Below are 25,670 nucleotides of genomic sequence, written 5' to 3' on the forward strand. Positions count from 1 at the left end.
ATCTTCCTTAAGGCTTTTCCTCCGTTTCTTGGTAAAGTTCTTGATTAATTTGCTTTGTGACTTTTTAACGTGGAGTTTGTTTTTATCTTTTCCCCAGAACTCCACTTTCCTGCTTTTGATCAGTTTAGGGATCTCTTAGTTCTGACAGCTTATCTAAGATTTGAATAAAACAAATTACAGATTTCCTTGGAATTCTGAGACTTCATTCTTTTAGAAAAAAAAAATCTAAAAAGTTATTGAATGTTAGGAGGCCTTCAGACCTTGTGTTTAAGTAATAGAATACAAAATAATCTTGTCAGTACAGATGATTTTTGTCTCTATTTTTGGAAATTTTGCGTGTTTGGGGAGAAGTAAAGGATACATTTCCCTTGAAAACTGAACATATTCACTTTTATAATATGTGAGAAATGAATAATGTGAATCTGCCAGAAGTATAATACTTTGATCCTTAGCAATATTTCAATTTAATTCAATCCTTCCACCATTATTGAACACATTATTCTTCAAACATGATGCAAAGTAATAGGGATATAAATACAAATTACGCTAGATCTGTGCCTGCCAGGGACTTACAATGTAGTGGGAGAGACTGCCATGCAAACGGATAGTACACCATGAAAAGGGCTGTAAGAGGTATGTGCAGGGTGACATGGAAGCATCAAGGAGCAAGTAAATGCCTGATGTAGCCTTTCCACTAAGTTAACTTCTTAACAGCTTTGTGCAGTATAGTGTGTCGTCAGTGCTTATGATTAACAACTACAGTGTATTATCAATGTCATTTTCCCCAATGTTTTATTATGAAAATTTTCAAACATACAGCAAAGTCCAAGTAATTTTTTCATAAGAAAAACACACATACACCCACCACCTAGATTCTACCATTAACATTTTAATATAATTTGCTTTATCATGTATCTATCCATCATTTAAATTGCAGATAGCAGTACACTTCCCTCTAACTGCTTTGGTATGCATATCATTAACTAGGGTTTGTTTATAGTTTATTTTGGTGTAAAATTTGTATTCAATGAAGTGTACAAATCTTGAGCATACATTCACTGATTTTGAAAAATGCTTACACCTACCCACTATCAAGGTAAAGAACATTACTATAAAAAGTGTTATTTGTAACTACTTTTTCACATTTATACATTATGAACACAGTAATTTAGGGTTCTTCAAATTCAGAACACACTTGAGAAGTCAGCATGAATAAAGACTGCCAAGTTCTTATAAATATTTTTGTAGAATTTATATTTTTTATGCCTGAAAAAAAAGTGGCCTAAACTGTTGTCTAGTTTAAATTTAGCTCAGCTAAGACTGTAACACTAGCCCTGTTGTAATTTAGCTCTCCTGATTAGGAAAGGAGGTTGGTAATAACAGATAACTAACAGAGGGGATAAGGTTGAAAAGGTTTGGTGGGGTTAGATGATGCCTAACCTTGGATTCTAAACAGAGGGATTTAAACGACCTATTGTAGGTAATTGGAATCAATGTAGATCCTTGAGCAAGGAAGTCATATAGTGAAGGTGAATTTGAGAACGATTAAATCAGTATTCTCAATCTTAGATCACAGCCTTAGTTAGAGTTGTTGAAGGCTGACAGAGTTTTGAAGCATCCCCAGAATAAGATGTGCTTTCTAATCCTCCAGCCTAAGTCAAGCTTTGTTAGTGCTGAAGGGACCAGCTTTCTATTCAGCCACTCATAGCAGCAGCCTCTCCTACAAATTGTAACTGCAGAAGGAACGTCCTGTGATCACAAAGGCAGCTACCACCAACTTTGTTTTGCACCTGGGTTCCTGATGACAGTAGGTGTCAGATGTAAAGGTGCAAATGATGGAAGAGAAATGACCTGGCAGCCTAAGAGTTAAAGGCTACTCAGCCAGGCATTCAATGTCTACCACTCCCCTCCTGGATCTTTAGTTCCAGGCAGCCACGTTGATTTGCTGTTCCCTTGAGTGCTTTGCTTCCCAGATCCCTCCACTGGCTCCATCTAATTAAAGTTAGGCCTGGGATTAAAGGCCCAGCTTGAGTGCTCACTGCCTGCCCCCAAGTGTCTCCTGATTACTCCAGCCAGACATCATCTCACAGTTCAGAATCTTTGTGGTACTTATTTCTCAACCACTCATACTTATTTGCAGACTGTTTAGTAGCTACTTCTGTACACATCTCCACATCCTACCTGCCTGTTTCTACCACCATAGTCTCCTGGAGACTAGCATAAGTAGGTGGTATAAATGAATGGAATAAAAGATGCTGAAGGAAGAATCTGGAATTTGAGGGCTAATTAGTTATAGGGCTTGGAGGAGAGGGAGGACTCGAAGATGACCTCAAGCTTTTGAGCCTGAAGATGAGCAAAAGAAAAGTACTAGGTCCAAAAATTGGGAAGGGAGCTGATTTTGAACATGTTGGATTTATAGGTGATGGATATAAATTTTCTTCCTCTTGGTTATTTGGATTTGCCTTCATTTCAGTCTTTATTGTATTTTCCTACATTTGTAATTCCATGAGGAGACCACTATTCTTGAAACCAGAAAACTGTTAAAGAAAAGTAAAATATAGTTCTGAGAAATGTCTGTGGCATTCTCAGCAGAAAGGGCATTTTGAGAGCTTGATTGGAACTTAGCCCTGATTGGGATTTTTCTCTCTCCTGTTCCTTCACATCCTCCCCCCTCTCCCCTTCCCCCTTGGCTGCTACTCCAGATTCTCAAGAGGCTGCAATTCCATCAGACAGAGGTCTGATTGTGCATTCTGTGTCAGTGCTCATATAAATACTCCTTTGACAACTCCTCAGTGCCCCACACGGACTGGTGCCCTGCTGAGGAAAGAGTGGGTATTTAGCAGGTGCTAGTAGGTCCATTTTTAGAGAACAAATCTTGGACACATTGGAAAAACTTAGACCAACCTATATAGGGAAAGGAACTTACATGTATTTTTCTTATGCCAGTGAGACTACTCCTAGGAAAATTAACTTTTTATTAGCTTCTTTCATCCCTAGAGTCCAATTGCATAATTAACAGTACTTCCGGGTATTTTTCATTTGGAAGAACTTGTATTGTTAAGAGAACTAATCACTTAAAGTTAGTGATGGATGGTCCCATACACCCAAGAATTTTACTCCTTTCCTATGTTACCCCAGGCTCTGTTTATGTCACTGTGGTAACACTGAACTTGTCGTTCTTTGATTGTTTTAAGTGTCTTTCTGCCCCAACAGACTGGGCTCTTTAAAAGCTCCCTGTCTATATTTCTCTCTCCAGTCCTAACACAGTAATTGATTTGTAATAGGTATTCAATAAATGTTGAGTGGATAAATGAAACCAAACGTACATGACAATTTTTTTTTTTTTTAAGGCACCAATTGTACTTGAACATTTGGGTTTTGTTTTTTTGTTTTTTTGTTTTTTTAATTTTTGGCTGTGTTGGGTCTTCGTTTCTGTGCGTGGGCTTTCTCTAGTTGTGGCAAGCGGGGGCCACTCTTCATCGCGGTGCGCGGGCCTCTCACTATCGCGGCCTCTCTTGTTGCGGAGCACAGGCTCCAGACGCGCAGGCTCAATAGTTGTGGCTCACGGGCCTAGTTGCTCCGCGGCATGTGGGATCTTCCCAGACCAGGGCTCGAACCCATGTCCCCTGCATTAGCAGGCAGATTCTCAACCACTGCGCCACCAGGGAAGCCCGACAGTTTTTTTAAAGAATGATTCAAGGAACGTGTAAGAGGGAGTAATTCTGTTTTGGGAATCAAGGAAGGCTTCACAGAAGAGTTGCCATTTGAGCTGGGTCTTGAGGAGTTGAAGTTCCTCAGACTGACAAGGGCAGGAAAGAGGCATTCCAAACCAAGGGAATGTGTTTCCAGACTTAAGGATATGGAAGAGCTTGACATGTTGAGATTTCATGCGACTGAATGATAGGAGTTATGATCAAAGGTGAGGCTGGAGGGGATTGAGGGCTAAATCGTGAATGACATCAAGCCAACGAGTCAGGTCTTAGGCAATGAGGGGCAAAGGGAGATTGGTGAGCAGGGAAGTAATTGTGCATTTTCGATAGATTAGGGATGGCTCAGAAGGCTTTTTTTTTTTTAATTGAGATAAAATTCACCACTGTAACCATTTAAATGTACGAATAAGTGGCTTTTAGTATATTCACAATGTTCTACAACTACCACCACTATCTAAAAATTACAGAACATTTTCATTACACTAAAAAGTTGAAGGCTATTTTGACAGCTGTCCCTATATAGTCTGGTTATAAGGGATGAAAAGGAAAAGACGAAAATTTGAAAGACATTTCTAAGATAGGCTCAACAGAACTAGAATAAGGTGTTAGATTTAGTCACCTTTGTGAAAACATCTTCAAAATACTGATTCTAGTTCTTTGCCACCTTATTTGCCATTTTCCTTACTCTTATTTACTGTTGCAATAGCTTTATTATTTCTTCATTTTTTCCTAATTTTGTATGACTTTTGTACTTCACTTTTATGTTTGTGCTGCATTAATTCAAGATGGATTCTTTGTGAAAGTATGAAGACTAAAGGGCTTTGCCAGGAGAATTCACCCATATACTGGGATTCAAGAAATCACATGCAAATGGATGTTTCTTTGTAATTGTAAAGCAGCCAGTTTCATAATGATGTATACTGAATGCTGAAGAACTCTTTTTCATTTATAAAATTTGAGGCAACCTATAGGAGTGAGACTGACTAGTAGAGAGTGTGAGGGAAACTTTCTCTGGTGGTGGAAATATTCTATATCTTGATTGGGGTGTTGGTTACTCTGGGTATACTTTTGTTAAAACTAATCAAATTATACGTTCACTGTGCATTCCACTGTATGTAAATTATACCTCAATTTTTTTTTTAATGAAAAAATTAGAGGTGACTGAGTGAGGCCTAATAGTCAGGTACTTTGTCTTAACAGCACTTGAGGTACTTCCAAAGAGAGTCCCTAGCCCAGCTTCCACAGAGGACTTTGATGGTGTTGCTGAAGAAGGATGGTTCAGTTCAGTTCAGTAACAGTTATCAGTCCCCTATGGCTTCCTATGTGCTAACACCCTTGTGGCCGCTACTGAAATTATTTTTTAGATGGGTTTTTCAGCAGAGTTTCCTGGGTTCTGTCCAGGAGGTTCCAGAAAAGTACCCTTTTCCATCCTCCCAAATGGTGCAACTTTGTAACCCAGAAATGGGTGTCTCTCTTCAGTACTGACGTTAAGGAATTGGGTGTAGAACAACTGTCAGTGCCTTGGTTTGTCCTTTTAGTCTAGCTGCTGCCCCTTCCCCCACCCCACAGCTTGCGCATTTTTTCTCTTGGCTCTTTCTCAGGAGCAGGGGCAGCACTGGGCCTTCCACATCCTGGCACAAGTAAGGCTAAGAGTGCCTGATGTCTAAATTGGTGCCAGTCACGAGCTATGAATCCCAACTAGAGCACTCCCTTCCTCAGTCAGATTGGACTTCTTACTCTAGTACCAGATTGCGCCTCAGCTCAGTTCACAGCTATTGTTCAGAGACCACAGACTTCAGGGGGACTGGAAGTTTAGGAGTTTTCTCAAGCCTGTTTTTCACCTAGCCAAAGTCTGGTGTTGGCGAGAGCTGACTAATTAGGTCTTGCATTTAGAGGTAGGTGGGTTGGGGACCCAGAACAGGCTGCGAAAGTATTCCCTGATTGCCACACCTTATTGATCTTAAAACTCCTCTAGGTTAATCAAACGCTTAGGAAGATCGCTAACCTTTTGCTCTTTGTTTCTCCTTTGAAAATTTATCCCAAGATGATTCTGTTAGATCTATGTGAATTACCATTGTGCTGTTAAAATTGCATTTTCAAAAATAAGTAATACACTCACATGGTGCAACATTCAAAAGGTGCAAAAGGATCCACAGTGAGAAGTCTCCCTTCCATCCCAAGATGGCATGGAGACTGTGACAAATGAATTTACTATATTACTAGTGTATGATATATCCTTGCTAAAGGGGGTGGGGGGGAAAGCTGATCTAAGTGACTTTGGAAAACAATATTTTGTCTGGAGACTCTAAGGCTAAAGACAAAACTACATAAGTACTGTACTCTGCTTATAAATTTGTTTCTCACAGAGGCTGACAATTCTGAAAGTAGTTTATTAGCTACACTAGTGTTGAAAAGAATAATAAGTGGTATAATAGATAATGGGAACCAGGTTTCTCACTGTCAGAGAAATAAATTACAAATAAGCAAGGGGGAAGGCTAGAATGAACCCTGTGGCACTAGATTAGAGAAGAGACTAATATGATCTTATGTTTAGTTTAATATATATGGGTAGATACAGACATAATGATAATATGTGTGTATACATGGGTTAGAATACGTACATATATTTCCCAGCTCTCTCTGCTGAAGAGGGCCTAGAAGCAGTGACACCCCAATAGCAATGAGCACAGTTTCACCCAGATCTTGGTTTTTAATACCATTCTCCAATAAAAGGAACCAGGGCTTCTTGGAGAAAAGGCTGATTCACGGGTTGGGGCAGGGAAATTACAAGATGAGCCTGTAGTATTTTGTAGTGCCAGAAAGTAAGAAAGCACTTAAAAAAATAAAAGGATGGGGCATGTCAAAGGGACACTGGTGCCAACCTAAAAAAGCTCCCCATGGCCAAAGATAGAAAATTTGAGCAACAAAATAACCTAGTATTGGATTATAACCCAAGGCATAACATAAATATACATGAGCTTATGCTGATGTAAACAACTGAATAAATGAAGGAAAGAGAAGAGATGAATCTTCCTTAGAATAACTCCAAATAACATAGATAGATAAATACTCTCCTTCTAGGAAATGAAGCTTAATCTCCCCTTTCCCCTTGACTGTGGACTGGACTTAGTGACTCCCTTCCAAAGGAAAGAGTGTGGGAAAAGAAAAAATAGTAACAGTATGTATAGTGCAGAGACCTGCTGACACTACCTTAACCAAGTGATCAAAATTAAAATCACCAGTGATAAGTCACGTTGATATACTGTACCAATGATATGATGTGATGAGAAAGGCACTTCACCTCTATGCTATTCTTTCTCCAAATCCATAACCCCAGGCTAAACATGAGGAAAACATCAAAGAAACCCATATCAAGGGACATTCTATAAAGTACTTCTTAATTTTTTTAAAAAAATTAATTAATTTATTTACTTATTTTTGGCTGTGTTGGGTCTTCGTTTCTGTGCGAGGGCTTTCTCTAGTTTTGGCAAGCGGGGGCCACTCTTCATCGTGGTGCGCGGGCCTCTCACTCTCGCGGCCTCTCTTGTTGCGGAGCACAGGCTCCAGACGCGCAGGCTCAGTAGTTGTGGCTCACGGGCCCAGTTGCTGCGCGGCATGTGGGATCTTCCCAGACCAGGGATCGAACCCGTGTCCTCTGCATTGGCAGGCAGATTCTCAACCGCTGCGCCACCAGGGAAGCCCAGTACTTCTTTAAAATACCAAGGTCATGAAAAGCAAGGAAGACTGAGAAACTTTCACAGACTAGAGGAGACTAAGGATTCATGATGGCTAGTTGCAATGCGGTGTCCTTAATTGGATCCTGAAACAGGAAAATTACATTAGTGGAAAAACTGGTAAAATCTGAATAAAGTCTGGAGTTTAATTAAAAGTAATATACAAATGCTGATCTCTATTAGTTTCGACAGATGTACTATGTAAGATGGTAACATTCAGGGAAACTGGGTGAGGGGTATACAGGAACTCTATACTGTCTTTACAACCTTTTTTTAAATCTAAAATTATTCCAAAGTGTAAAACATTTTTTTTTTTTTTTTTTTAAAAACATTTTTTTAAGTCTGCCTCTCAACCCCCAGCTAACCGTCTCCCTCCCTAGAGACAACCAGTGTTACTAATTCCTTTCATCTTCTAGAGATAGAAATAAATACAAATAGAAATAATTCTCCCTCCCTTTAAAAACAATGCTATGCACATACTATATACTATTTATGTACACTCTATTTATGTTCTGCTTTTAAATCTTGTCCCATTATCAGTATAAATATATAGGTTCCTTAGTCTTTTTTCAATTTTTTTCCTAAGTAGTTACAGAGAATTCCATTATGGATGTACTATAACTTATTTAACTTGTTTCTTTCTTTTTTTTTTTTTTTTGAATTTTATTTATTTATTGTTTATACAGCAGGTTCTTATTAGTTATCTATTTTATACATATTAGTGTATATATGTCAATCCCAGTCTCCCAATTCATCCCACCACCACCACCACCCTCCCCACCACTTTCCCCCCTTGGTGTCCATAGGTTTGTCCTCTACATCTGTGTCTATTTCTGCCTTGCAAACCGGTTCATCTGTACCATTTTTCTAGATTCCACATATATGCGTCAATATATGATATTTGTTTTTCTCTTTCTGACTTACTTCACTCTGTATGACAGTCTCTAGGTCCATCCACCTCTCTACAGATGACCCAGTTTCGTTCCTTTCTATGGCTGAGTAATATTCCATTGTATATATGTGCCACGTCTTTATCCATTCGTCTGTTGATGGACACTTAGGTTGCTTCCATGTCCCGGCCATTTGTTGTTTGCAGTCATTTGCTATTATAAATCATTCTGAAATGAAAAAACTTGTACATGCATTATTTTGCACTTTTACAAGTATATAGGATAAATTCTGAGAATATTCCCTGGGTTAAAGCCTACGTACATTTGTAATTTAAAAAGTATTTTCAAATTGTCCTCCATAGGGACTTCTCTGGTGGTCCAGTGGTTAAAACTCTGCGCTTCCACTGCAGGGGGCGCAGGTTCAATCCCTGGTCAAGCAGTTAAAATCCTCCATGCCCCACAGGCGTGGCCAAAAAAGGGGGGGGGGGGTGCTCCGTAAAAGGGTTTTACCAATTTTTACTCCACCTACAGTGTTTAAGAGTACCTTAATTCCATGCACCATCACCAAACATAAGCGTGATACAAAATGTTTGATCTTCGCCAATCTAGTAGGTTAAAAACCAACGTTTTGGGGAGTTGAATTTGCATTCCTGTTGTTAATATGGTTGAGCATCTTCTATTTTTGCCCATTTTTAAATTGGTTGTTGGTCTTTTTTCTCAATGACTTGTGGAAGTGCTTTTTATATTGGTAAAATAGCCCTTTGTTATAAGAATTGCAAATATTTTTTCCCAGTTTGTCTTATGATGTTTGTTTGTTTTTGCCTTGCAGAAAATCCAATTTTTTTTTTAATGTAGCTGATTTTAACCAATCTTTTCTTTTATGGCTAAATATAACTATGTTATACTTAGAAATGTTCTCTTGTGTTTTTTTCTTTAATCCATTTGAAATTTACTTTGGTGAAAGATTCAGAGCCATTGGTATTTTTGTTTGTTTGTTTGTTTCAAATATTTACCCAATCATGCCAACACCATTTATTGAATAGTCTGTTTTTCATTAATTGAAATATGATTTTTAAAATCATATTCTTATGTATTTGTGTCTCTTTCTGGATTTTCTATTCTATTTCTGTACCATTGATTTCCTTGAATATGAACTCATACTACACTGGTTATTTTTTGTTTTTTACTTTTATTATGGAAAACAGAAAATATATTTAAAACTATACAGTATTTTAATTACTGTGACTTTATAACAATCTTTTACTATCTGGAAGAACTGCCTTCCCTCCCTCCCTCATTACTCTTTTTCAGAGTTTGCCTGTCTAATTATGTACTATTTTTTACACAGTAACTTTCTCACTGGTTCTTTAAAGTTTTCACCATTCAGATATTCACTTTTTTTATATATATATATTTTTTTTTTTTTTTTTTTTTTTTGACTGCGTTGGGTCTTTGTTGCTGCGCGCGGGCTTTCTCTAGTTGTGGCGAGCAGGGGCTACTCTTCGTTGCAGTGCGTGGGCTTCTCATTGCGGTGGCTTCTCTTGTTGTGGAGCACAGGCTCTAGGCGCATGGGCTACAGTAGTTGCAGCACGTGGGCTCAGTAGTTGTGGCACGCAGGCCGTAGAGCGCACGGGCTTCAGTAGTTTTGGCGCATGGGCTCAGTAGTTGTGGCTCTCAGGCTCTAGAGTGCAGGCTCAGTAGTTGTGGCACACGGGTTCAGTTGCTCCACGGCATGTGGGATCTTCCCGGAGCAGGGATTGAACCTGTGTCCCCTGCACTGGCAGGCAGATTCTTAACCACTGAGCCACCAGGGAAGTCCCCAGATATTCACATTTTTTGTTAAGTTTATATCTAGGTATTTTTCTCTCTCTTTCTCTCTTTTTAAATTTTTATTTGTCGCTATTGTAAATAGGCTCCTTTTTCCTTTATATAATTTTTCAGGCTATTGTATGTGTGTATGTGAAAGTTCTTAATTTCATATTAATTTTGTACCTAGCCACCCTAATGAATTATTTCGTTTGTAGTATTTTTTCATTTATTTCTCTTGGATTTTCTAAATAAACAGGTTACCTGCAAATGATATATTGACTTTCTTTTCAGTTTTTATACTTGGAGCTGCATATTTGAAGTGTTACAGAAATGCCTCTCATGTAGGAGAGGCTCTTGGCAAGCACGGCAGGCCCCATGGTGTAAGCCCTAGGGTAGGCAAAAACATTGGTAATTAGAGCCATTGAACCCTGGGATGGAGTTTTATTTTTGTTTTTTCAGATTTCTTTTTCTTCTTTCCTTTAGATGTGAAATCTGGAAACTATACGGTGTTACAAGTGGTGGAAGCCCTTGGGTAAGAGCCTCTGCTCTAGAATACCCGTCTCCAGCCCTGGCGCTGCACTCTGAAAAAGTTATTTTGTCCTGAATTTCTCCTACTGTAGCCCAACACCCTCCTCCCCCTCCCATATCAGTACCTCAGGCTAAGCCAGTGTTTCTCCTGAAAAATGATTCTTGCCACCTGACTGAGGCCCCTAAGGAAGTGTTGGGAACACCGCCTGTGGGTCACATTAGCTCCTGGGTCAGCCCACCGGTTTAGGCTGAGATGGGTGGTTGAAAGCCATCAACTGTTAGTTAATTAGAGCTGGGATTCCTCTTCTGCTTCTTTAGACCCACCCTCCCCCATAGGATTCTAGTCAGCCTGCATCTGACTCAGACCTGCTGTGAGCCCAGCCTGGGGAGTGGTCAAGAGGCTGACCTTGCACCAGGTTCCCCACTATAGGAAAAGGCTTGGAAAAACAGCTGGAAGACCACTGTTACCACCAGATATTCCAAGCTCCAGAGGAACTATATGCTTGTAGTCTAATGTCTGCTTTCCTCATATTTCGTACTTGGTAGACCATTTAAATTGACAAGTCTTAGTAGCGAAGGTTGTTAACTGTCATGGCTAGCATGTCTTCTAAAACAGAAAAAACTAGAAAATTGGGGAGAGGGTGGGGGAGTAGGTCACCGTTATGCATTTTTCCCACATAAGAGACCTTTTGGCCTTTCTACTCATGTTGTTGTGGCCTTGGTCCATTTTTTTTTAAATAACAGCTTTATCGAGATACAATTTATCTATCACAAAGTTCACCATTTTAAAGTGTGTATTCACAGATTTGTACGATGCTTATCACAGTCAATTTTAAGACATTTTCATCACCCCAAAAAGAAACCCCACGCCCATTAGCAATCACTCCCCATTTCTTTCTCTTCCTAGCCCCTGGCAACCACTAATCTACTCTGTCTCTGTGGATTTGCCTATGCTGAAAATTTCGTATAAATGGAATTATACAGTAATATGTAACCTTTGTGATTGGCTTCTTTCACTTAGCATAATGTTTTCAAAGTTCATCCCTGTTGTAGCATGTATCAGTACTTCATTTCTCGCTGAACAATATTCTGTCATATGGATATACCACATTTTGTTTAACCATTCATCAGTTGAGGGATATCTGAGTTGTTTCCACATTTTGGCTTTTCTGAGTAATGCTGCTATGAGAATTTGTGTGCCTTGGTCCATTTTTAAATGCACAGTTTTTTACTTCTACCTTTCTGTAAGTTCCTATCCTAAGGATCCCGTCAAGAGTGAGCTTCTTTTTGCCCCATTACCCCTAGCTATAGATACTCTTAACCTTGAGGTTACATTCATGTATCCTGGCCAGTTCTCCTTCAGAAGTCTTCTACCTCCTGCATTTACTTAGATTCCTTCTGGTATGTCTAAATGTAATCCCTGTGATTTGTTTTGAAGATAAATCACCTCCTTGTTGCTTCAGCCTAGGTCCTCCCATATCAATAATCCTAAATAGTTAAAACCTTTACTCTGACCATCTTACTTTGTAAACTTCCAATTATAAAGACCATAATGGTCTTCCAGTTATAAAGACGATATGGTCCCTAAGACTATAGTGGTTGCTTTAACAGTGATATATTTATTCTCCTCCTGTTTTGGTAGAAGCTGCAGCTGCCAATCATCTCTTGAGCCCTGTGGTTAGCTGCTAAGCTGTGTTTCAGAGGAATGTCACAGTTGTATGAGAAGGAGTAAGCCCCATGCCCAGTCAGTGCCTGGAGATGGACACTTCTGTTGGCTGTGGTGTCACATATGCCTCTAATGATGCCAGGTCATTCTGGGGATTGGCCTTAGTGTTGTCTGTAATGCTAAGCACCTCCAGAATACCTTCCTGGGCTGGCTTCCATGCCCAGGGGGTGAGTGTGACTAATTGCAAAATATTTACTTCAAAAGTTTGAACTGGGTAATGTCAGGCTGTTTCTATCTTACTTTACCCCAGGTCCTCTCTAGAGAATCCAGAACCCCGAACTCGGGCGCGAGGAATCCAGCTTTTGTCACAGGTGCTACTGCAGTGTCACTCCTTGCTCCTGGAGAAGGAAGGTACTGGCATCGCTAGTAGGAGTGCTGAGCCAAGGCCTTGCTTGTCTATTCAAGCCAGCTTTACAGGGAGGGAGGGAGGACATAAGGTATCTATGAACTCCTAATTCAGGGTCTTCATTCCTCACTGGTATATGTGGCAGAGAAGATAAGAATTGAGACACAAGACACATGGATTTCAAATGTAGCCTTAGACAGTTTTTTTCAGTATATCTTCCCCTCTTTGTAAAATGGACAAAATAGTGTTTTATAGATGGAGTGGAAAAGTAATGAAATATCAAAGTGTTTTGAAGTCCTGAGGAAAAAAGCCAACAACTTATTTATCTTCTATAAAGCTTTATTAGCATCTAGCCATGCCCATTTATTTACCTATTGTGTATGCTGCTTTTATGTTACAGTGGCCCAGTTGAGTAGTTTTGACATACTATGTCCTACAAGCCTAAAATATTTACTATCTGGCCCTTTGAGAAAATTTGCCAACCCAAGTTCTGTAGAAAGGCAGTTCTCGGCTTGAGAATGGGTTTGATTGTGACCTAGTGAGAATGGATAATAAAAGATGTTCACCTATTTTCCTGACAGATCAAGGAAGGCACCCTCAAATGGGAGGGCTTGGGACATATCTCTCGGTGAAGGAGAAAATTTGTAGTGAAGCCCAAGCAGGAACAGCCCTTATAAACTTTGGGAAGGAGCAAAGCCAGTGGGCCCTCCTCCAACCTGTGTAAACTAATGGCTGAATTTCTGGTCTGTGCAGTGGTACACTTGATCCTATTCTACGAGAACCGGCTGAAGGACCATCATCTTGTGATCCCGTCTGTCCTGCAGGGTTTGAGGGCACTTGTGAGTTCTTTTTTGTATTACATACCATGTTTGCAGGAACCTATTTCCAGTGAATTCTCTCCTTCCCCTTAGAGGGTAAGACTTCAAGTGCTGACTAAACTAGTCTCAGCCAGCTCCACTTCTGTTTTTAGTTTGTAGAGTAAAAGTATCCTTTGGAGACTGGAATTCAAAGCCAAACTGGAAGGAGCTGCAGAGACCTAATCTACTTGAGAAAAGGGACCATGTTTCTCACTGTTAGCACTTCTCCCCAAACTTGGATGTTGTGATTCCCACTGTAGCTAAATAGCCCTGTTTTAGGCTTGTGTCTTGAAGGCTGTGCTAGAATTCCCAGAATTCCCTCTGTGCTCACACTTCTCTTCTCCCCCAGAGCCTGTGTGTGGCCCTGCCCCCAGGGCTGGCTGTCTCCGTGCTTAAAGCCATCTTCCAGGAGGTCCACGTACAGGTGAGTGATAATAGTCACCTTGGTATTCTCCTCTATCTCCCAGCCATTGACATAACTAGAATTAGATGGCAAAAAAAATTGCCTTCTAAGTTCTGAACTCTTTCAGGTCTTTGACCATGTTCACATGCTATCCCTTGCTACTGTATAAGGAGAGCGAGGCATGCCATTATGTCTGACCTGTGTCCTCTTACACTTAAAGTAAGGCATACAGCAGACAGGTTTTGGTTATCGGTTCCACTGCTGGACTGCTGGGCAACAGCCATATCCTTTCTCTACATTTCCTCTGAGGTTCATCTTATACTGCTGTAAAGAGAACTGTCCACTTAGAGATTGTGAAGCAGGAAGTAGTTTTGTCAGCTGAGGTATTCTTTGGGCACTTTCTTTACTTACTTCCTGTCTCTCCTACCAAGTCCCTGCCACAGGTGGACCGACACACAGTCTACAGTATCATCACCAACTTCATGCGAACCCGGGAAGAAGGTAAGAGGCAGGGCTCTCTGGAAAATCTGAAAAGTGAACACATCTTTTTTTCCCCCCATTACCAGGACTCATTTTAGCCCAGGGGTGATATAGAAGAGCCAGTACTTTGAGAGGATGATAAAGGGAAACTGGGAGCCACTCACTCCCCAGGAAAGTAAAGAAAGGGTGGAGTTTGAGCTGATGTTTTAAATTCTTACCTCTGTAACAATTATGTATTGTCGCACATCTTCTCTTCACTGAGAACTCTCTTGGAATAGGAAAACAGAAAGGGCCTGCTCTGGGAGGCAGGAAAGGCAGTGATAGCAGAGGGAAAACACAGGCCAGAAGAAAGCCCAGCTTTCTATCCCATGGGACAGTAATGATCTTGTTCTCTCCTCTGCAGAGCTGAAGGGCCTAGGAGCTGATTTCACCTTTGGCTTCATCCAGGTGATGGATGGGGAAAAGGATCCCCGTAATCTTCTGGTGGCCTTCCGCATCGTCCATGACCTCATCTCCAGAGACTATAGCCTGGGTACACCCTTGTAGCCTTGAATTAGCTGGTTGGGGCTTGTCAGATGAGAGGCTTATAAGTCCTCATTCTTTCTCTGTTGCCTTAGGACCCTTTGTGGAGGAGTTGTTTGAAGTGACATCCTGTTACTTCCCTATTGATTTTACCCCTGTAAGTAGTACCTTTCATTCATTCACTCATTGAAATATTTGTTGAGTGTCTGTTATGTGCCAAGCCCAGTTCTAGGCCCTGAGGGTGCAGCGGTGAACAAAAGAAACAATCCCTGCCCTCAAGAACTTAACGTTTTAGTAAACTGGGAAATGGAAAAACATTTGCCATGGGAGGAAGGGTTCAATTCGGCAGGGATTTGGGAGACTCCTTGACACTGTATGTAGTGCTTAGAACTGCAGGATTGTATAACACGATTCATGTCCTTGAAAGTTGAAACATTTAAGTAACAGTAAGAGATTGTGGACCAAAACAAGTGGTGTTATAATTGTTCAAAGAAGACAGAGTTTAGTGTGAGCTAGAGTAGGCAGGAACTGACTTCACAGATAAGATAGGATTTCAGTTGGTTTCTGAAGGATTTGTAGGATATGATCCTGGATTCTGAGGGTGCATCTCAGGCAGTAGAAACAAATTGACTAAACAAAGATGACACAGTTGAGCATAGTGTGTACAGGAGGTGTTTGCTCTGATGCCCTCAGACCTTCCTCCCACTCTGCATCTTGATTTTCCTTCTTTTTCCAAATACTCAGGGTCTCATCACTATATGGGTATGTGTGGGTATGTGTACTGCAAGCATTAGTGATTTGGAAAAAATGAAAGGAGTTGTACCACAGCATACCAAACTACATTGGAGCATTGACTCTCACTGCCTTTAAAGATACACAGCCATTTTTGCCATAGGGAATTTCTTACCAGCTTATTCTAGTTGACATCAATTGCTTGGGACCACCTCTCTGATATTCTTTTCATCTCTTTTGTAATCAGTATCACTGTTTCTTCTCAGAAGAACTTAAGCCTTTTAAATAGGGACACCTGGCTTTTAGTGTAACAATTTATGTTAGAAATATTCTTTATGGCTTACCAATCTGTTTTGGCCATTTGCCATCCTCATAGTGGATCACATCAGTATAAGTGATGGTTCCTATTCTGTGTGTAGGGGTCAGCAAACTTTTTCTGTTAGGGCCAGATAGTTACTATTTTAGACTTTGCAGGCCATATGGTCTCTGTTGAAACTCCTCACCTCTGCTGTTCTAGCACAAAAACGGCCATAGACACTGGAATGTGGTACAGTGGCTATATTGCAATAAAACTTTATTTATGGACGTGGAAATTTAAATTTCATATAGTTTTCATGCGTCACAAGATACTATTCTTTTGATTTTTTTTCAACGACTTAAAAATGTAAAAAACAGGGCTTCCCTGGTGGCGCAGTGGTTGAGAATCTGCCTGCCAATGCAGGGGACACGGGTTCGAGCCCTGGTCTGGGAAGATCCCACATGCCGCGGAGCAACTAGGCCCGTGAGCCACAACTACTGAGCCTGCGCGTCTGGAGCCTGTGCTCCGCAACAAGAGAGGCCGCGATAGTGAGAGGCCCGCGCACCGCAATGAAGAGTGGCCCCCGCTTGCCACAACTAGAGAAAGCCCTTGCACAGAAACGAAGACCCAACACAGCCAAAAATAAATAATAATAAAAAAAAAAATGTAAAAAACATTCTTGACTTGGCCATACAGTCATAACTGGTTGCTTCCTACTCTTAATGCAGAGTAGACAATCTTCCTTTACCATCATCTAGGGATTCCTTTGTCTTTTCTCTTGGATTGGTTCTCTTATCTCCTGGGTTTATGTACTTCTTATTTTATAGTTTACTCCCTCATTTTGGTGGTGCACATCCCTTATTAGCCTCCCCAGTGTGTAAAAAGAGTGAAAATTTTTAGATTTTTGTAAATCTAGAATGTCTTCATTCTTTCCTCCCACTTATTGACAATATGGGTATGAAATTGAAGGCATTGCTACATTTACCTCTAATTTTCAGTTGCTGTGAAGAAGTCTAAATTCTTTTTGATTTGCAAAACTTTATGGTCACTTTTTTTCCTCTTTTCTGGAAGCTTTTAAGTTTTGATTATTTTCCCCCAATATATTGAAAATTCACAATTATGTGCCTTAGTATGGGTCTGTTTTCATGCATTGTATTGGGTACTTGGTAGGTCCCATCAACCTGGAAACTCATGTCCTTCAGTCCTGGGAAATTTTCTTGCATTCTTTCATTGATGACTTCTTTCCCTCTGTTTTCTCTGTTCCTTCCTTTTGGAACTCCTATCAATCTTCTGTTAGACCTCTGAATCTCTTATTTTTCTTTCATATTTCTTACCTCTACCTTTTTGTTAGTTTATAAGAAAATTCTACAGTTTTATCTTTTCTATCAGTCAAAGTCCAGGCATGAAAGTAGAAATCACTTTGGTATTTAAAACAGAAATAATTTAATGCAGGAAATGGTTTATACAAGTTGTGGGAAAGCTGAGAAGCCAAACGGGATAGTGAGGCAACCTATCAATAGCAGGAAGCCATTACCACCCCTTGGCTGGAGGGACAAAGGGAAGAGTTGATGTTACTGGACCTCAGGGGCTGACAGTATGACAGAAACATAGGCCTATCAGTAGGAGCTGGAGCCATGGAGGAGATGCTGCCAATGCTGAAAGCGCCCACTAAATTGGAGAAATGGCAAGAAATGCCCTGGGTTTTCCTTTCCTTCTGACCTGCATTCTTCTACAAGTGCTTCCCATTGGCTGAACCCAGGCCATTATGGGAGCCTGGGAAATGTAGCCTGCAGTGGTCAGCCCAAGGAATGGCTCTGAGGGCAGAAAGGCCCAGGACTAGCACATCTCCTATTAACCCCTTCTATTGATTTTGTTTCTCATTTCTGCGCTCATGCTTTGAATTTCCCAGCACCGTTTTTTTTTTAATTAATTTTTATTGGAGTCTGGTTGCTTTACAATGTTGTGTTAGCCTCCACTGCACAGCAAAATGAATCAGCCATACACATACAGATATCCCCTCCCTTTTGGACTTCCCTCCCATTTAGGTTACCACAATGCATTAGGTAGAGTTCCCTGTGCTATACAGTATGTTCCCATCAGTTGTCTATTTTATACATAGTATCAATAATATATATGTGTCAATCCAGTCTCCCAATTCCTCCCACCCCACCCCTTTCCCCCTTTGTATCCATACATTTGTTCTCTACATCTGTGTCTCTATATCTGCTTTGCGAATAAGATCATCTATACCATTTTTCTAAATTCCACATATATGCATTATTATACGATATTTACTTTTCTCTTTCTGACTTACTTCACTCTGTATGACACTCTCTAGGTCCATCCACATCTCTACAAATGACCCAATTTCATTCCTTTTTATGGCTGAGTAATATTCCTTTGTATATATGTACCACATCTTCTTTATCCATTCCTCTGTTGATGGATATTTTCCCAGGGCCTTTTATTGTCATTTTTGATGATCTCTTGAATGTCTTTTGTTTTGTTTTTTTAAATATTTATTTATTTGGCTGTACTGGGTCTTAGTCACGGCACACAGGATCTTTGTTGCCACATGCGGGATCTTTAGTTGCACCATGCAGGATCTTTTAGTTGCGGCATGCAGGCTCTTAGTTGCGGCATGCAGGATCTCGTTCCCTGACCAGGGATCGAACCTGGGCCCCCTGCATTGGGAGCTCAGAGTCTTAACTGCTGGACCACCAGGTTAAGACTGGTGGTCTTTTTTTCTTTAGCATTCTGTTCTTATTTAATCCATGAATGAATTACTTTCTTACTGTTTTTGAAAACTCTCCCCACATGTGTGGTCTTTGTTTCCTCCGAGTTTTTTGTTTTTGTTTGTGGTCTCTATTTCCAGGTTAGAGGCTTTCTTCAGATATCTGGTAATCCTTGGGAGTTTGCACGTGTTTTACAGTGAGAATTATAAAGTTGAGTGGGAGCTCTGAGCACAGGGAATGGGCTGGCCGAGGATGAACTTCCCTGTATAGTGGCTTACATGGACAGTTTGGGAACCCCCAGTGTATTCTTCCTCTTGGGCTAGTCAGGTTCTTCTAGTAAAAGACCTTAGATCTGCCTAGAGGGAGAAGTCTGGCTACAAGCAAATAGGGCTGGAAGGGGTTGGAAAATCTCAGTACTCAATACTGTATCACTTAGACCTCTTTTTTTTTTTTTTTCTCCTGCCGTGCTGTTCCCCAATCAGGGATTGAACCCGGGCCCTGGTAGTGAAAGCACTGAGTCCTAACTACTGGACCACCAGGGAATTCCCACTTAGACCTCTTTTGATTCAGCACCCAGGCCCTCAGCTGCACCTACATCTCTAAGACTAGACCTCTGTCTTACCCTCTCTAAAGAATTAAACCTCCAGATTCTACTGCAGCTAAGGAGGACTTGAGAGGCAATCTCGGAGGTCAGATTGCTTCTCCAACCCCACTCCCAATTCCAAAGGTACCTGGTACTGCTGGTTGCGAAGCTTTTTGAGGAGACTGTGGTGTATATGGGGAGTTACTGAGCATTCCCCAGGCCTACTGAGGATTCTGTTGTCTTGGCTCTGCTAAGTCATTTTCTTCTTATCCATCTGCTTTTCACCTTCTACAGTTTTGTTGCTAACATCCCTTATCCTGTTCTCTTCAACCTTTAGCTTTATAGCTTTAAAAAAAAAGAAAAGAAAGAAAGAAAGAAAAGAAAGGAAAATCCCTTTACTGTATTTTTGGTGGGGTTTCTAAAGAGAAAAGGAAAATCTGATGTATGTTTTCAGTGTGCTTTCTTGACATACACGTGGCCAAGGCACATGAAAAGATGCAAATCAAAACTACAGTGAGGTATCACCTCACACCTGTCAGAATGGCCATCATCAAAAAGTCTACAAATAATAAATGCTGGAGAAGTTGTGGAGAAAAGGGAACTCTCCTGCACTGTTGGTGGGAATGTAAATTGGTGCAGCCACTATGGAAAACAGTATGGAGTTTCCTTAAAAAACCGAAAATAGAGCTACCATATGATCCAGCAATCCTACTCCTGGGCGTATATCCAGAAAAGATGAAAACTCTAATTTGAAAAGATACATGCACCCCAGTGTTCATAGCAGCACTATTTACGAGAGCCAAGACATGGAAGCAACCTAAACGTTCATCAACAGATGAATGGATAAAGATGGGGGGGGGTGCGTGTGTGTGTGTGTACACACACACACACACACACACACACACACACGTGCAATGGAATACTACTCAGCCATAAAAAAGAATGAAATAATGCCATTTGCAGCAACATGGATGGACCTAGAGATATCATACTGAGTAAAGTAAGACAGAGAAAGACAAATATTATATGATATCACTTATATGTGGAATCTAAAAAGTAATATAAATGAATTTATTTACAAAACAGAAACAGACTCAAAGATATAGAAAACAAACTTTATGGTTACCAAAGGGGAAAGAAGGTGAGGAGGAATAAATTAGGAGTACAGGATTAACAGATACATACCACTATATATAAAATAGATAAACAACAAGGATTTACTGTATAACACAGGGAACTATGTTCAGTATCTTATAATAACCTATAATGGAAAAGAATCTGAAATATATATATATGTATATAAGTGAATCACTTTGCTGTACACCTAAAACTAACACAATATTGTAAGTCAACTATATACTTCAATAAAAAAAAATCTGCCTTCTTGATGCAGAAATCATGAATGTTTTTATAATGCCAGAATTACAGCTTTTTATAAGGGTGAAAAAATAGAAATGTCCATCAAAGGGTGATTATCCAAATAAACTGTGACTCAACCACACAATGAAATAGTATCAGCCACTAAAACTAATGCTATGAAAAAATAATAACATGAAAAAAGGTACCTAGTATTAAGTGAAAAAATAGATTGCAGAAAATATATTCAAAAGATCACAGTTTTAAAAAGTATATATATTTTAAAGGGAAACAGTGTCTACCAATCACATTGTCATAATACTATATATACAGAGAAGAAAGTTGCACCAGAAAGTTAAGGCTGCTTATCTCTGAGTGGTGAGATGATAGATCAGATGGAAACTGTGTGATCAGATAGAAGATAAATGCCCAACAGACAAAAATTCCCAAGGAACATGTAAGAGCAAGCAGTCTTCCTGCTGGGGCCTCATACCATACTTCTTCTGCCAGATTGGGTGTAAATCTCACCCTATTCTGCAGGGTTGCCAGGTTCACTCCTGTGTCCAGGGGTGGTCTGAAGAGTTATACAAACCCACGCCGCCTTCTCCCTTTTCCAGCCACCTAATGATCCCCATGGTATCCAGAGAGAAGATCTCATCCTGAGTCTTCGAGCTGTGCTGGCTTCTACGCCGCGATTTGCTGAGGTGGGTCTAGCCAAAGTTAGGATACGTAGCCTCAACCCACAGAAGGGTCTGAAGAAAGAACAGTAAAAGCATGGGGGAAAAGAAAGTTGCAGTATACATTTTAGGGTATGGCATCCTGCAAGTGTCTTCAGACCTTCGAAGTAAAGAACTTCACCATCTCTTCATTTAAAATAGCAAACCAATCCCTATTTGGTGCTATCTTTTGAAATTCTTTAGCTTTGCCAGCTAGCCCACTTTTCAGGTCACTGGGAGTCTGGCCATGGATTGAGAGGGAGGTTCGTTTACAGTCACAACTCTCGACTCGAGTATAGCTCCTTGATGTAACACCTACCCCTGGGAACTGGTGGCAGTGAGGACACGGTTGGCCTTGGTGTGGCTGCAACACTACCCATATCTCACTCTTTAGTTCTTCCTTCTCTCCCACAGTTCCTGCTCCCCCTGCTGATTGAGAAAGTGGATTCCGAGATTCTGAGTGCCAAGCTGGATTCTCTGCAGACTCTAGTGAGTGATTGTTCTCTTTTGAGGATCCAGCTGTCTTTAGACAATTTAGGGGTGCTAAAGGATTATGAATTGATTGAGAGCCAGGAAATAGTTCATTGGCCTCAAGAGAGGGATACCCGGAATCCGGGCCTATATGTTGACCTAAAGCCCCCAGTTGCATTTTGTCTTGTTCTGTAGTAACTGAGTGGCAGCTGAGGAAAGGCTGACCAGGGCTCCCTCTTCATGCTTGTTTTCCATCAGTCAGGACAAGCTCCTATTTTTCAGTGACCTGGGTAGGATGGTTATGAAATCCTGCTGGTTTTACTGCTGAGAGCCAGGGTCTTTCAGGTGCCATTATGCTGAGGGGCCTGCATATCCTAGGAAGTCTGAGTGTGTAGATAGCCATTACCTGTGCTTTCCTTGGCAGAATGCTTGCTGTGCTGTGTACGGACAGAAAGAACTAAAGGACTTCCTCCCCAGCCTTTGGGCTTCTATCCGCAGAGAGGTGAGTGTTACTTAGATAAACTCACTACCATTAACTCCTGGTTGTCAGGCACGAGGGGAAATAACACACCGTATCCTTTTCCCTCTATTGCTGTGCTTGGTTATTCAGCAAGAGAGCAAGGGGGCATACTTCTAGTTGAATGACAAGGGTAGGGTCAGCTGTTTGGTGGTGGCACATGATCAGTCTTGCCCAGTGCCCAACTCCTGTCCTTCCATGGTAAGGAGCATAGGTCATGCTGAGTAGAGGGGGAGAGGAAGAGACTAGGAAAGGGGTTCCCAACAACCACTGCTCGAAGTCAGTATTCAGTTTCTCAAAAAGTATGTGTATCAATCCTAGTGGGACTGAGGACTTAGTGAGAATACACCAATTGAGAAGAAACTCATTTGGGGGGTTAATTTCCATTGCTGTGCCCCAGAGGTTCTCACCACCCCCTTCCTGCAAAGGAAATAGGCAGTAGGTGGGTGGGGTTTCAGCTGGTGCAGGCTCACCTCAGTAGCCATGGGATCCCTCCCTGACAGGTGTTCCAGACGGCAAGTGAGCGGGTAGAGGCCGAGGGCCTGGCGGCCCTTAACTCCCTGACTGCGTGTTTGTCTCGCTCTGTGCTGAGGGCTGATGCTGAGGACCTCCTTGACTCCTTCCTTAGCAACATTCTACAGGGTAATGGGGCCATGGCAGCTAGAAAGGGGAGTGAGCACAAGAGAGAAATTCCTTAAGGCCAGTGACCTTTCATGAGTGGCCCCCATGTTCAGTGATTTGGGTGCTGGAGCCCTGCTTTGAATTGAAAGCAATTTAAGTGGTAACTGCTAGCCAACTGTCCCGGGGCTCAGCCTCCAACTTCTATGGCCTGCAGGGGAACCAGGCAACATTCAGCCTACTCCCTAGGTCTGTGATGTGCTGCCTCTCTAGACTGCAGGCACCATCTGTGTGAACCAGACATGAAACTGGTGTGGCCTAGTGCCAAACTGTTGCAGGCGGCTGCAGGTGCGTCTGCCCGGGCCTGTGACCACATCACCAGCAACGTGCTGCCCCTACTGCTGGAACAGTTCCACAAGCACAGTCAGGTAAGAAAGCAGAATCTGTTGGGGAAATGATGGGACCCCTTGCCAGGATCGCTGTCTCACAGAGAGAGCGCTAAGCATTGAGCTTGGACCTAGATATAGTAGATCTTGGGTTTTGCTCCCATTAGCTGCTGCTGGTTCCCTTGTTCACTCTTTTCCTGACACTTATGTACAAGGATAATTCTCCCCAATTCTGCAGTAGCAGGACTGAAATCCGTTAAAAATAAAGTATTTTTTGACTTGAATACCCCTTAAAACATTACAGAGCAACCAGCGGCGGACAATCCTTGAAATGATCCTGGGTTTCTTGAAGCTGCAACAGAAATGGAGCTATGAAGACAAGGGTGAGGCCATCTTCTAGATGTGGTATCCTGGGGGCTGCTGAGCACTATAGCCCTATAAAGGATGGCAGGCAAGGAGCGCTACAGAGAAGTAGTCTAGAACAGTGGACCTGTTGTTCTGAGGTTGTAGCCCAAGAGAACACTTAACAGATGAGACCTGTTGATTTCTTTCCTAGTGTACTTCCCAGATACCCAATGGATTAAATTATTTAAATCTGCCCCAGGAATTCCATGGCGGTCCAGTGCTTAAGACTCTGCGCTTCCACCGCAGGAGGCACGGGTTCGATCCCTGGTCAGGGAATTAAGATCCCACATGCCACGCAGCGCGGAAAAAAAAAAAAAAAAATCTGTCCCAGGTTATCTTTGCATCACTTCTGAATAGGGTTTCCCTCTAACCTGGACTCTGTCTCTTCCTAGATGAAAGGCCTCTGAGTGGCTTCAAGGACCAGCTGTGCTCACTGGTATTCATGGCCCTGACGGACCCCAGCACCCAGCTTCAGCTTGTTGGCATCCGTACACTCACAGTCTTGGGTGCCCAGCCAGGTACGCTTAAGGGAAAGAGAAAAGATAGGAGTATTGGTCCCTTTCTTGTGATTTTCTGTCTTAAGTGAAGAGCAATCTTAATTCCCTGGTTCTCACTACAACTCTGGATGATTTGGGACTTCTTATAGGACTTTAGGAAGGGTTGTGATGGCTGCAGGGGAAGAAAGGTGAGGCCCGTGTTTCCTTCCTGCACAGATCTCCTGTCTTCTGGGGACTTGGAGCTGGCAGTGGGTCACCTATATAGACTGAGCTTCCTGGAGGAGGATTCCCAGAGTTGGTGAGAATATAAGGCAGTGAGATCGAGCAAGCTGTTCCAGGGCTCTGTGCTTCTGACCCTTGGCTTTCCGTAGGGGAGGTGGGCCCTGTGCTTGGCTCTGGCTGCTACCCGGTTGGAGGTGTGGGAATGCTCTCTTTTCTTGGGCATTAAGAAGCCCAGTCCAACTTAGTGATGTAAGTACTGGAATCCTACTCTTCAGCAGGGTGGCCTCAGAAGCCCACGCTCCTGAATCTGCCGAATGGCAGGCCTAGGCAAGAGAGCCATGGATCAAGGCTCAGCTAGTGCTCATTTGCCTTGTGCCCCAGCAGGGTGGCAGCACTGGAAGCATCAGGAACCCTGGCCACTCTCTACCCTGCGGCCTTCAGCAGCCACCTAGTGCCCAAGCTTGCTGAGGAGCTGTGTATAGGTATGTGTCTCTGATCTTCCGTGGCTTGCCCCTTTCCCAGGGAGGCTTGGGGGCCTTCATGCTTGCCATCACACAGTGAAATCTTGTCTCCTGGGTTGCTTTCAGAGGAGTCAGATTTGGCTAGAGGGGATGGGCCCTCCAAATGCTCCCGGCATCGGCGCTGTCTGCAGGCCTTGTCAGCTATATCCACACATGCCAGTATTGTCAAGGAGACCCTGCCTCTTCTGCTGCAGCATCTCTGCCAGATGAACAAAGGTAACTACCAGGAACAGTCATCAAGGAACTGGGCTGAAGGGGGAACCATAGTCAGGTTTGGAGTTGATGCCTCTAAAGCAGTGGTTCCAGTGGTGGCTATAGTAAGAGTCACATGGGAACTTTTAAAAAGTGCTGAATGCGTGGGCCTTAGTCCAACTGATTCAGCCTCTGAGGAGGGATGAGACTTGGGCAACAGTTACTAAGAATGCCCACGGAGTCCATTGACAAGCACCACTGGGGACTTCCCTGGTAGAGCAGTGGTTAAGAATCCGCCTGCCAATGCAGGGGACACGGGTTCGAGCCCTGGTCCGGTAAGATCCCACATGCTGCGGAGCAACTAAGCCTGTGCGCCACAACTACTGAGCCTGCACTCTAGAGCCTGTGAGCCACAG

The 25,670-nt window shown here is 42.0% G+C and overlaps 1 protein-coding gene across 4 annotated transcripts in view; it reads left to right on the plus strand.

The window, feature by feature from the left end:
* Positions 1-25,670, plus strand: part of MMS19 (MMS19 homolog, cytosolic iron-sulfur assembly component) — a 32,810-nt gene that overhangs the window by 695 nt on the left and 6,445 nt on the right. The window contains exons 2-18 of one of the 4 annotated variants that reach the window (XM_036828132.1): positions 10,627-10,675; positions 12,648-12,748; positions 13,497-13,582; positions 13,950-14,024; positions 14,435-14,504; positions 14,887-15,015; positions 15,101-15,162; positions 21,327-21,413; positions 21,840-21,914; positions 22,321-22,398; positions 22,917-23,055; positions 23,305-23,459; positions 23,722-23,800; positions 24,215-24,340; positions 24,536-24,617; positions 24,923-25,023; positions 25,129-25,278. In XM_036828132.1, the coding sequence (XP_036684027.1) occupies positions 10,627-10,675; positions 12,648-12,748; positions 13,497-13,582; positions 13,950-14,024; positions 14,435-14,504; positions 14,887-15,015; positions 15,101-15,162; positions 21,327-21,413; positions 21,840-21,914; positions 22,321-22,398; positions 22,917-23,055; positions 23,305-23,459; positions 23,722-23,800; positions 24,215-24,340; positions 24,536-24,617; positions 24,923-25,023; positions 25,129-25,278 (1,644 nt within the window). Of the gene's footprint in view, positions 1-10,626; positions 10,676-12,647; positions 12,749-13,496; positions 13,583-13,949; positions 14,025-14,434; positions 14,505-14,886; positions 15,016-15,100; positions 15,163-21,326; positions 21,414-21,839; positions 21,915-22,320; positions 22,399-22,916; positions 23,056-23,280; positions 23,460-23,721; positions 23,801-24,214; positions 24,341-24,535; positions 24,618-24,922; positions 25,024-25,128; positions 25,279-25,670 lie in introns of those variants that run through there. The other 3 variants (XM_036828133.1, XM_036828134.1, XM_036828135.1) reach the window with 3 other exon arrangements.

This window comes from Balaenoptera musculus, chromosome 16 (assembly GCF_009873245.2).
Source record: "Balaenoptera musculus isolate JJ_BM4_2016_0621 chromosome 16, mBalMus1.pri.v3, whole genome shotgun sequence".
NCBI lineage: Eukaryota > Metazoa > Chordata > Mammalia > Artiodactyla > Balaenopteridae > Balaenoptera > Balaenoptera musculus.